This window comes from Haliaeetus leucocephalus, unplaced genomic scaffold, assembly GCF_000737465.1.
Source record: "Haliaeetus leucocephalus isolate CR32 unplaced genomic scaffold, Haliaeetus_leucocephalus-4.0 Scaffold273, whole genome shotgun sequence".
NCBI classification, from domain to species: Eukaryota; Metazoa; Chordata; class Aves; order Accipitriformes; family Accipitridae; genus Haliaeetus; species Haliaeetus leucocephalus.
In genome coordinates, this window is record NW_010972709.1 from 5,532,793 (window position 1) to 5,546,266 (window position 13,474).

Sequence of the window (13,474 nt, forward strand, 5' to 3'; positions counted from 1 at the left end):
AATGATTTTTTTTTTTTTTTTAATATATAAAGAATGAACAACACTCAAAGCATTTATTTTCAACTTTCCTTGAGGAGAAAACTAGGGACCTGTAACAGAGCCAGACATTTCCTGAACAGCCCTTTGCAGAATTGCAATATGCAAGCTTTCCCCACTTCAGGTCAATAAACAAGATGCAAAGTCAGATCAAACCCAACAGTTTCAAGGTATCATTTAAACTGTGATGAAACCCTAAACGTACCAGAAATTGATTTTGCAAACTAAACTTCTACAACTTTGAATGGAAACAATGTTGGTTGTCTTCGAGGGTTTAACTGTGTTGTCCCATATGGATTTGTGTTTTACAAAGTTTCAGTGAAATGTTCATAAATAAAAGCACTTAGACTTACCTGAATGTCCCTGAAATTTTATTACCCAGCAAATGAATGCAACAAATTTTTCCTTAAGTGGATATATGACTATATTTTGTGTATAAAATATTCTTGAGTCACAATTCCCACCTAATGAGATTTTGACAAGGCAGTAATGAGGCAGTGAGCGTATTAAAGATAAAAATCTTGACCCCAATAAATACACTATGAAGGCCAGCCTCAGAGACTCTGCTGCATGCTTTGAAGAAGCGGTGAAGGCATCCTGGAAAGTGGATGTGTGTGAAGAAGAGCCAGATCTAGAGAAACGTGGAAAACTACTTTGTTTTTTATCTGTTTGGGTTTGTTTGTTTGTTTGTTTGTTTGTTTTTTTAACAGAAGTGAAGGTTGGTTTCATAAAGGTTGGGAATAGCTCTTCTAAGGGAGTAAAGAATAAACCAAGTATCCCAAGTATCAAATGCTCAAGTTTCAATTCCACCCAACTATCAAAATTTGTTACTTGATTTTTGACCGAATTACTTAACAACTATGCTTCAAGATTTCCTACCTAAAGAAGGGCTGAATATAATACAGCTGATGAAATCATCCATCATTTGGTTCTTTCCTAGAATAAAATAAAAATCCCAAACAGAAGAGCCAACTTCTAACCAAACTGTTTGCCTTTTATTCAGACGTTTTTTAAAAATATCCACCCTGGCATTCTCTATATGCTAATTACCCCTTGCCCTCTACAAATTCTTTTAGCATAAATTTGTATTTCATAATTGTTAGCCCTTTACAAATCAGCCAATACATTCAGCTAGAGATAAGGTGATAACTTTCAAATTGACTGGGAAATTACAGCAGCATCAAGTTAGGCTAATGAATTTCGGCTACAGTTCTTCCTTCTCAAGCAGAACCTCAAGATGAAGCATTTTTGTTTGTACTTCGAGATTCACAATTACTGGTAACAGTGCTATTCCAGACATTGAACACCATGACACTTTGCTAGGTAACTGAGAACTATTGCGAGACAAAACAACGTGGTTTTTAGGTTGCTGACATGATGTCATTCTACTCTCCTTCAGACATCAACTTAAAACTTGGAACTATATTTATATACTGTGGATTGCTTAAAAGCATAGCCCCACACTGCCCCAAGTACTTTTCAAGATGAGCCTACAGTGGAAACATTTTCTTACTTCAAAGCAAGTTCCAGCTGACTTGCATATTGATCATTAAACTTCACTGAAGTATCTCCCAGTTCTATAATGTATGTAATAAGTACGTTTTTTGCAGCTCCTTAGTTGGAGATATCCTGGCCTTTTAGATAAACACATTCTCTGATCTTGAAAATTTGTATAAGGATCCCAAACTGGGTCACTTACCTGGGGAATGAAGAATTTCCCCCATATTTTTCAGTGTCCAAGGTGATGGATTTAGGAGTCTCGTTTATCTATCTTTCCCTAGTTCCTTTGAATTTTCAGTGAGGTTGTCTCATAACTTTCTTTCATAGCTGCTCTATTCTCTCTTATCAATCATATACATTGTAAGAGTAGGTGAGGGTGAGGACAGGAGAAAGTAGTTGAATCCAAGGTAGCAGGTTTTGGGCCATGATGTTGGAAAAAACAATCGGCTGTAAGCTCCCCAGTTTTAAATTAGAAATAGGTTAACAAGAGCCATTGCTTGTGCCAGCACTGGGCTTCCAGACTGTCTTACATAGATGAACCTTTGTAGCCCAGCAGAGTTTTGCCCTGTGGGAAACAGAACTCAAGGTTAGCACCAAAAGCTTCAATGAAATCTCCTTCTTCATTTTGGATGTTGTGCCTTCAAGCAAAAAGAGAATGGATATTAAAAATACCGAGATAGATATGAATCATCACACACACACTTCAGGAAAGACATGCTGTCTCCTATGGCTCCAGCTTAATACAAGTTTGAAATACCTTTCATTAATACTTTGAGGTCTTACACAGACATGTATTTGGTCCTATCACCCAACCCTTTCATTTGTCTTTTCTATGGAAGCTCTTCTAATCCTGCCAACAGAAAACTGATAACGTAGTGAAAAAGAACTAGAATGGGCCCCCTTTCCAAGTAGCCTTACAGTCCACGAGCCTGATACGGTAATTAATAACCCTTATACAGCAGGTCCTTTCTCTGCTGGCACTCTAGTATTCTAGTTGCAAGAATGATACAATTCCAAAGTCATATCCAATACCGGAAAACTACAAATAGAAACACTATACTTCACTATTAATAATTCACGTAAAATTCACAGCCTAAAAATATTAGTTTGCATAACAGAACAACAGAACCAACAAAATTCCCAACATTCTACCTCTGTCCTAAGCTGCTGCTTTTGCCAAACTTGAGTAGTAGTATATTTAAAAAAAAAAAAAAAAAGTATTAGCCAACTCATTTAATAAAACGACTGGGTAAATTAAAGTGAAGAGATACATTCACATTTTCATTTTGAATTTGCTTACATTTGTCTACTAGTACCCCAGCCTTAGAAAGCATGTTATGTTACATAAAAAATCCTAATACCATCTCCCTCAAAAATGTATCATTCTCTGTATTTGGGACAATGTTTAAAGGCTTTACTTTGTCCTGTCATTAAAATACAGATTTTTGAGGCAGACTTCCTAAGTGAAAAAAATTAGGAAAACCTGTAAATTCTGGTTTGGTGGTTTTTTTTGTTTTTCTTAAAAACAAAACTATTTATTACATATTTGGTCAGTTACCCCTTGTTGCAGAGGTGTCAGTGAGCACTTGCTGTTGTTAACCTAGAGAAGAGGTCCCTATTTTCTCCACAGAATCAGGCTAAGTTTAGGACCTGTAAGTTAGAAAAAAAACCCCTAGCTTATTATTTTTATGTTTAATGCAGTGAGAGATTAGTTTGCCTCCCCAGCTCCTCCCAAGTTGCTTTTCCAAGTAGACTTGTGCTTTAAACTGCACCCATTTTGCTCAGCTCAGTATATTAAAAGTAGACAGGGTAAAAGGCAGTTTTAACTTTTAATAAGATGAGAATCAGAGTTGAAAACAATTAATTATGAAGCCAGTACTCATGGCTGAAACAGTAAAATACTCTAAAGCAGTTTACCTACCCAGTAACTGAAACACATCCACTCACAGTATTCAAGCTAACTGCTTATGACCAGAATTAAAATAGGTTCACCCTTGGAATTTCTGTCTTGTCAGTCACCAGAGAGATTTTTCAGTGCAACGCCTTTCATCAACAGAGGTTCAGAAATCCCCTTTGTAGCTTATTTTATTTACAAAGACACTTCAAAGTTTGTCATAGAACAGAAAGACTTTTTCCCAATGGATGAATTTTCAGAAATACCAAGCTGAGGAAGAAGGGTACAGTTTTGGTTTTGGACTGCAAACAGAACTTTGCTTGTAAATATTTTTACTGTTATACAAACTCAACATGTATTTTAGGGATGAGGACCTGTTTCTGTGTGAGATTTCCACTGATAGTAATCTATGGCCCTGATCCTGCTTTTTACAGTTAGTAGAAATTTTATCATCTACTTCCATGGAAGAGTTCTTATGAGTGCCAGCATTGTTAGAAATACACATAGCGTATTGGATACAGTTGGGGAAAGAAGAGAACTTACTCTCTTCCAGAATAAGTTATATAATTCTATAAGTTATAAGAACTTCATCAGTCTTAGACATTTGTATAGCACCAATCACCAACAGTAGTATCACTAAGGCACTGCACTGGTACTCAGCTGTCATGGGGTCTATCTCCACATCTGTGGTCAATTTCCTGTGTAATCATGTTTATATCTTTTGTTTTCCCTGGTACATAATTTTTGACATTGGCAAATAGGATATAATACAAAACATCCTACATCATTCACAGGAATATTGCGCCACAACTAATTACAAGGTGCTCCGATTTTAAAGTGATGAACATTAATATTTCTGTGCATAGATTTACCAGTAAAAGAAAATTATCCTGCAGTTATCCATTATGTGCAACACACTGGAATAGAATTAGTTTCAATTCCTCTGGAGTTAATGACATACTCTTAAGTTAAATCCTATTCTCGATGCCACGATTCAAAATAGTTTTTAGACAAATGAAGATAAGCCCTCAGGGCTCCTGTCTATGGCAACTGATCCAGCATGCCTTCATATGCTTTTGCACCAAAGTCTGCTCCTAACAACTTACAGTGCTCCAGTTTCAGCCTCTAAGAGAGCAGTTTTTGATGCTTTCAGAAGCAGCTGAATCTTTTTTTAGTCTGTAGTGGATTTACCTCTCCACATTATTAAAAAAAACCCCTTCAGGAGTTACCACTGTTCTGCTGCATCACACTGGCTGCTGAATATGTCTACTTATGTACAAATTACTAAAAGTTCTTGGATTGAAATAAGTTACTGCAAATGCACAGTAGCTGATTTTGAAACCACAACATCTCTACAATTTATTATTATTTTTACAAAATACCCAAAGTGATCAGACCGTATTGTAGGTTACTGGCTTGCCAAAGGTTATGTTTTAAAATCAAAACCATTTCTGAGTTACAGAAGTGCCAAAAACAATCTTGAACAAGGTTTGTTTGTTGTGTTTGTTGTTTTTTTTTTTTTTAAACCAACCCCCATCCAACAAAACAGTTGTATAACTTAAAACAGAAACAAGAGTTTGTGTTGGAAACTGTTTAAAAACCAACCCACCAAATCATGCTTGAGCAGAAGCCTTGTATGGCAAAGATTTAGCTTTGGGCAATTTAGTGCCAAGATATAGACCCTCTATGGGTTTATAATGGAAATACTGACACAACCTCAACTATAGTGATGCAAATGTGCCCTAAAACACTGTATTTGCTTTTATTAATAAAAGTGGTAGTGTTTACATTTGCAGGTATCTTACACTTCAGCATCACGATGAATACTGAGTAGAATGAGTTAAGTTTTGGCTGTAAGGTCAGAAGTTTCCAAACAGATGAATGAGACAAAAGTGAAAGTCCTCAATCATGAAAACAAGAAGTTCAAATAAATAAATAAAACAAAACTAGGAAATATGGGTAAGCATTAGGTTGGAATGGTTCAATTAACTGCAAGTTATGGCCACTAAATTAGAGACAGAAGAAAACACAGTTACTTATTAAATAGCAAGCATTAAAGCTTTATGTTTTTGTATTTAAAAAAAAAAAAAAAAGCTGTTAAAAATAAGACTTGCATTTACCAGGCCACCAAACTGCATGGACTAATAAAGAGACTAACAAAGGCAATACTGAGACATTAAGACACACACACACTCCATACTTGTGCAACTCAACCATATTCAAAACAATTGCCTTTTTCCTTACTTAAGAAAAAAAAAAAAGCATCCCCTAAACATTTCTGTTCACATAAAGCTTTAGGTTTCTTAAACTGCTGCTCTCTTATATAGCTCATTGTTATGTATCCTTCTCATTATCAGAGGAAGAAGCTTATTTTATTTTTTTTTTTGTTAATGGAGGTGCTTTGTTTCTCTCAGATCAGAGATTACATTCCTCACACCACTAAAGGTTTTCCCCATTTATAAATTTGGTGTTTACACCAACTCCTCCTAGGCTTAAAAAGATAAGGGTTGGCACTAAATTAAAGATTTTGGCTCCTGTAACTAAAATTAAGGCTCACAATGAATTTCCTTTCCACTACGTGTGTCCCATTTTTACCTAGTGGAAACACCAGCCCTTAACCTACAGGCACTGGATACATTCTTAAATTGTAAGGGGTTATTTTCGGTCATGTTCTCCTACAGTTCTACAAAGTTCAGGTGGCAACTTTCTAAACCTGTGAACAGGAAAGATCATTATTTAAAAGATGAGTAGCAACCGCAGCTAAAATTTTTAGATGTTTTAGTGTCTTCTGGAAGATCACTAGTAATTTTGAATTAAGAGAGATGGGAGAGTAACTCCATCATGTCCCTGCTCTTTACATGAAGATGGACTAGGTGATTAATTTTCATTTAGACGTTTAGCCACACAAGCAATGAAAACTCACAATTCTGAACAGTTGCAGTTCTTAGTATTAAAAAGGCATCTGATACCTGAAGCAAATCTAGCTGCACAGACATCACTGATCACACCCTAATTTTAATTTAAACTGGACCTCTTCCCAAAAAAGAAAGTTAACACAGTCTCTTGGGTGGAGGGAAGCTAGTGTGAAAGGCAGAGAGGCAAGTATTTTGGTGTTTGTTTTTTGTTTTGTTTCTTTTGTTTTCCTTTTAAAGTCACTGCAGTAAGATCCAGATCAGTTTAGGGGTGTAAATGAAGGGGGAGCAGGGGTGTTTGAGTAATATAGGCTAACACTGTTCTAGATGTGTTATTACAGCTGTAATTTCTGACTCTGTACAAATTGTACACGTAGGTTTAGACACATGAAAAAGTAACACACTCACAGAGACATAAAACACCTAGGTATAAAATATAAAGCAGTGTAGTAGTTACTAAAATTACATGCTCTCTTATTGCTACAGTGATTTTTGCTCTTTTTCTTTTTACTGTACCACATGTTGTTCTAAGCATATAATTTGCATAAATTATTCAAGTTTAAGAAAAATCCACACATCTTCACTTTAAGCTACTTATATAGTTAATATAAAACAAAAAGGTTCTAAAGTATCTCTTTATTAAAAGAGAAATAAAAATGTCATTTGAAACTGGAATTCAGTGGCCAAATCCAAGGGCAGTGCACACCTTGTCATTCTGGTAGTAGTATGCCCACGCAGCGTTAAGTGGAGGTTGGTGGGGTATTTGGCCCAGTCTAGAGATGGTCACCAGACCTGCATGATGCCCTATGTGTCTGTTATTGTTCTGGTTTTGTCTTTAGCAAAAAGGACTATGAATGACCAAAGACTAACATTTATAATTTGTAGCAAAATTTGGTTTATGTAGAAACAAGCCATGTTTTGCATTTGGATAGAGATTTAAATGAATTAAAGCTAAAAATTAAAAAGCATGATGCTGCAACATCTGGTCACTTGTTGAAGACCTCACTTTTAAAGTGGTTAAGTTTGCACAATTTGTACTTTTTTCTTTTTTTTTCTTTTTTCTTTTTTTTTTTTTACTAAACAGTATTTTTCCTTCTTTTATAAACCAGAAAAACTAAACTACAGATAAATTTTCCCTACCTTGAGCTAATGCTGCAGATAGGGTTGACAAAGCTGTACAGCGCAATCAAACATACTTACATCTTAGCTCATTGTACAGGTACAGCCATAATCAAGGCACAAAGATCTTCTACAAGTTATTTTTTTTCAATAAAGTTGTACAAAATAATACATTTTACAGTCTGTACAAGAATAATAATCCAGCAGTAAAATAAAAAATGAGGGGAGGGAAGAAGAAAAAGAAGGGAAAGACTGTGAGGACTACAGTCCAGATAATGATTTTTATAGCAGACGGGATCATCAGTGGACAAACTGAAAACAGTGTGTGGTTAACTCTTTCTGCAATCACAGGCCATACGCAGTTCAATTCATAAATGTCCATGGTTGTCTTTAGACCACCAAGACTGGTTTTAAAAATACCCTTCTGAAAGGTAGCAGTTGGTTTTTGCACTGTCTAGGTCTGTTGTAGAATTGTCAGTATTTCCGTTCAAAGCCACATTACAGTCAGAGAACCAAACTCAAGTGTCTGTCTTCAAACTTGGTCTGTGACTTGGCACCTTCTTTAGTCTGATGCAGTGAATGATACAAAGTGGAGATCACGGGTTATACGATTATGCCCACAACAGTGCTAAATTACCTAAAGTTTTCTCTCCCCAATTTTTGTTTTATGTTTTAATTTTTTATCCCCAATTCTTTCAGGTGCTCCACATTCAGGGCTTTTAATTAATTAGTTTTTATTTCTTTTTTTTTTTTTTCTTTTTTGTTAATAACAGTGTTAGGGAATCCTCATGGAAATGGCCTTTTAAGTGTTAGGGGCCATCCCAAACTGTCCGAGGGGTACAGAAGCAAGCTTAGAAGTGCTGCTATTGTCCAGCAAGGAGAAAAAGTTGAGGGGTGCAAATCAATGGGAGATTCAAACAGTTCTCTTCCACCCTATGTGGGCAAGGGTGTTTTTTTTTTCTTTTTTTTTAATAAGGAATAAGGAGTCCAAAACACAGAAAAAAGTGCTCTCCATCACAACAACTCGTATTGGCGAAGGTGCATGCGCTGAATAATGTCCCGACAGTCATTGAAAACCCTCCGGATGTTCTCTGTATCCACTGCACATGTGAAGTGAGGATAGCAATAGTGCCTTCCATCTCCACTTGCTGTGCTGATTCTCTGTTAAAAGCAAGAGAGAGATACTGGGTTAAAATAAAACTGACTGGGGAGCACCCCCCCCATGTTCTCAAAACTCAGATGAATGAAGGTTAAGGTAAGTACGTGTGCATTGTGTTTTCAAAGGGTGTAACGAAGTGGCAAAACGCCCACAATTTTTCACTCTGTCACCTGAAACATGACATTTAAAATGATCAGAATTATATGGTGAGAAGGCCACTGCATACTGGGGAATTTCAGAGTTGAAGGAGAACTCAGAAAAGTGCTATTATTTATATGCAGCTTTGGTGAATTAGCCAGACAACTCCTAGTCTATTTGTCCAGGAAGAAAGCGGGATTTTGCCTCCTTGTACAAGGCTTTTATCCCTGCTTTACACTTACAGAAAGCCTCCCTCAAAATTTTATTTTGCTCCATTTTAGAAAGAGTCCACAGTTTGATTGCCATGCTCACCATTACAAGTAATTGTAATAATATTTTAAAAAAATCTGTTATAGCTTCAGCTGACCAGTAATGAGAAAGATAATATGAAAAGAACATTAATATTTTATGGATGATGCATCTTCTACTTAGTCTTTATCTTTAGAAATAATGCATGGAATAAAAATCTGTCCCCATTAATAACAGCAGGACTTCACTCATCACTCTATTTGAGGTTTCCTAATTCTCACCATTTTTTTGCTATTTAATTAGATACTGCGTCAACAAACAAATATCTGAAGAGCAGCTAACAAACAGCAGTAAGGCTGTTAAACATAACTGTGTTTTAGGCAGTGTGGAAGTTAAATATGAACAACACAAAAAGTGACAGCGTTTTGCAATAGTAGAAGGTACATAAGAGCTTATATTTGAGAAGAATCACATAAGAAATACTGAAAGAAAGGAAATACTTACAAGAAACTCGTCTCTAATAAAATACTTGGCCCTTGTAACTCTGGGATCCTCACCAGGCTCTGGTGTTGCTGAATAATAATAATGTAAGTATATCTCATTAAAATAGTTGTTTTTTGGTGATAGCACCTAAAAATCATAACTTGTTCTGTTTTCTGCTCACATATGACAGAAACATACTTTGCAAAACTGACTATAAGACAAACCATAATATATTATCTAAACGAGCACGATTTCAGGAGAACAAAGGAATATTACAGTGGCCATAGAACCAGCCATTTGGCAGGTTAGAGAAATGACCACAGATATGACTAGGGGGAGTCCAGAGGACATATCTGTGACAAGCTGTACTATGTCCAGCAAAGTAACAGGATTTTGGCATGATGAAATTATTATATACTAAATGCATATAAGACAGGATTCTTCCATTATTAATACCTACAATTTAACATTACAGTTTGGCTGAAAGACAATGAAGATTACATCTACTTAACAGTTTTCAAGTCTTAGCTGAAATTACCAAAAACATTACAAATGTGATTAAGAAGGAAATGATAAATTGCTAATAAAACTTAAAAATCTTACCATCATCTGGTGTAGTGTAGCGAGCAAATTCTGGAAAGTAGTCTTCAATTTTAGATTTCCCTGCCAAAACTTTCTCTGCTAGCAAATCTTGTTTATTCAGGAAAAGAATTACTGAAATGGTCCGTAGCCACCTGTAGAAAATTGAAACCAAACACTCTGAGAAGGCACAGCTAGGATCATACAGCAAAAAGAAACTTAATCCAGTTCTGGAGACAACACTCATATGACACGCTATAATAATTTTGAAAGGTCCCTTTTATACCTGAATCCTATGCTGTAATTCTGGGTGTACACACCCTGAGTTTGGTTTGTGTGGTCCTAACGCGGGCAATGAAAATTGCCCACTTTCTACTGCTAATCCAAATACAACAAACAGGTGAGCATATCCACTTTCAGTGTGCCACTCTATCACTGCTTTAATTACTTCAGCCTCAATATGGCAACTACCAATCTGTAACTCTCCAGAGTTTTCTTCAATTAAGTGAGTGTATTGGACATTAATGTAACAGGTAGACAGTTGCAATCAAAGACTAGCTTGGACTGTGCTGTGAGAAGCAAATAACACCAGCTACGCTGCTGTTGTGGGTTAACCCTGGTGGGCAGCAAAGCACCACACAGCCACTTGCTCACTTTCCCCCTCAGTGGGATGGAGGAAGAGGAAAGGAAGAATAAAAACAAGAAAATTTGTGGGTCAAGATAAAAAAACATAAACAATAATTGTTTAATAAGTGAAGGATAAGTGGAAGAGAAGAAAACAAGTGATGCAAAAAGGCAATCACTCACCACCTCCTGTGGGTAGACCAATACCCAGCAAGATGGCTAACCCTCCTAAGCCACCCTCTTTTCCCTTTTATTGCTGAGCATGACATTAATATGGTACAGAATACCTCTTTGGTTAGTTTGGGTCATCTGCCTGCTTGTGCCCCCTCCCAACCTATTGCATACCCCCAATCTATTCACTGGGGGGGGGCAGAGTGAGAAACAGAGGCAGCCTCGATGCTCTACAAACGCTGTTCAGCAACAGCTGCGTCAGTGTGTTACCAGTATTGTTTCAGTAAAAAATCTGTAACACGGCACCATGTGAGCTGCTACGAAGAAAACAAACTCTATCCTAGCCAGGCCCAGTATGCAAGTCTTGACTATAGCGTAAGACAGGATTACTAATTTATGTGATACGAACAATGGAACTTCAATTCACAGACCTGTTGTTCCAGATACTCTTGAAGAGGTTTAGTGCTTCTTGAAGCCGATTGGTCTGATTGTCCTCTCGTATAACCATGTTGTAGCTACTGCTTGCCACCACAAATATGATAGCAGTCACATCTAAATCAAGGAATACCCATTAGTTAATACCAAACTTCAGAAGAAATACCCAGGAATCCCAAAGCTCAATAAAAAGCTGTCAGACTTTCAGCTTCATGAAGAGAACAGGCTGGAATGCTATTGCTGACAGCTTTCTAAGTACCAGAAATAAAAAAAAAAAAAAAAAAAAGTGAAGAAACCATTAAAGATAGGAAAGGCAGGCCACAGAACAGAAGCTGACAGAATGACAGAAAATGTAGGAAAGAAAGGAACAGAAGCAAGAGAGAGAAACTGAAGAAAGCTAAGAGGAGAATTTAAAGAAGATTTAAAAGGTATGAAGAAATTTAGAAAGCAACTCTGAGCTATCAAGAAAGGACAGGGAGGCCCTTGGGGGAAGACCTCAGGACAAATGGCACTTTTGATCTACGTGAATAGTAATAATAAAACCAGTAGATTACTGCGAATTCATGGTTAACTGTTCTAGTCCTCCTACAGTGTACTATACTGCTTAGAGGCCCCTGTCTCCTTCCTGGGAGATACTCCCAGGATCACAGAATCCAGATGTCTGTGTTTCTGTGTGGCTGTGCTGCTCCAGAACCCTTACACTGACTTCCAGTCTCATCTACCTCAGACATCAACAGCAGAAGAGATGAGTCAGATCATGAAGTAACAGGAAGGAGCAGAGGTAAAACCCAAATAAATCTGTTATTAATAGCACAGAAGAAGAAAATATTGCACAGTAGTTCCAGACATATATAAAGTGTTCAGGTGATACTTTATGACAGTAACCGTAGCAAAACACCATGAATTCTAAGTTGCATTCTACTTTATCTATTCTGTAGCATCTCATTATAACTCTTCTACAGAAAGATAGACTTTTGCATAGCTTCATAAATATTTTGCCCAAACAACAAAGAAAAAGACAAAAATATTTTCACCAGCTCTAGCTTTAAGAAAACTTGTGTGGAGAAACATTTTACATCGACGGTACATGTAACACTTCAGCATACACACAAAACTACCTAATTTAAATTGTATGGGAGTTAAGAATATAATCACCTGAACTAAACTGACGGGGACATCAGTGTTAAAACTCCAGATCTTACAAAATGCCTGCAAATGTTTCAGGTCTTACCTGTATCTAGGCTGGTGCTATGTCAGCATTCTAAGGAATCTAGCTTACGTGTAGGTTACTTAAATGAGGGTATTTGTTCATATGTTTTCAGTAAGGGCCTTCCCCTTAGGCTGTTTTTCAAGAAATTATTTTAATATGCATGGCTCCTTAGAAAAGTGCAGATTTATAAAATCCATCATAAACCTTTTCGACAAGGGCATTTTGGGGCTACGCTATACAATGCACATACCGTATTGCGATACCATGTCTAACAAGACAGATGTTCCCTGCAATCTCATACTGCATTAATGGGTTGGTGCTGATTTGGAAAGAAGCACTCATGACATAGCAACGTGGCTGCAATTATGCGCAAAAATATGATTTCCTGATTTTATGCATATTAATTATCCTGTAATTGTATATTTTGTATAGGCACAAACATATGTAAACCTTCATTTGGAAGCCAGAATATAGCTTGGAATTTAACCCTCACATAGCTGGCATATAATGCACAAACCCACCACCAATTAAACCTAATTAAATGAAGAGAGGGAAGCTGAAGAAAATGGACAAGGTATGTTAAGTTAAACTTGAACCTTTCCACCTACATTCTCCCTTAAAGATATTCCATGCAGTTACAGAAGTTTACATGTCAAGAAAAATTCCATCCTGTATGACTGTCCAGATAATTCCTTACCAAGCTACATGGAAAAGAAGATGGCTTTCGCACAGTGAGAAAATTAAGATTGGGGATTAAAATTTTGCAGAGAACTATTTTATAAAACAAACATAAATTCTAATCATACCATTAAAACACTGGATCCATTTTCGGCGTTCATCTCGTTGCCCTCCAACATCAAACATACTAAGAAAAAATCATAAATCAAGTCAGAATACTTTTTGTTTTGTTTTGTTTTTTTTTCCCCCGAACGCAAACAGAAAATATAAGAAATGTTAGGACTTTG

The 13,474-nt window shown here is 36.6% G+C and overlaps 1 protein-coding gene across 2 annotated transcripts in view; it reads right to left on the reverse strand.

Moving 5' to 3' along the window:
• Positions 1-5,779: 5,779 nt before the first annotated feature.
• The window catches only part of GNAS (GNAS complex locus), a 115,921-nt gene continuing 108,226 nt past the window's right edge, over positions 5,780-13,474 (reverse strand). For both annotated transcript variants that reach the window (XM_010569575.1, XM_010569576.1), the window contains 5 exons: positions 13,316-13,374; positions 11,296-11,416; positions 10,094-10,224; positions 9,512-9,579; positions 5,780-8,622 (listed from right to left, as the gene is read on the reverse strand). In XM_010569575.1, the coding sequence (XP_010567877.1) occupies positions 8,476-8,622; positions 9,512-9,579; positions 10,094-10,224; positions 11,296-11,416; positions 13,316-13,374 (526 nt within the window). In that variant the 3' untranslated portion in view covers positions 5,780-8,475. The remainder of the gene's footprint in view (positions 8,623-9,511; positions 9,580-10,093; positions 10,225-11,295; positions 11,417-13,315; positions 13,375-13,474) is intronic.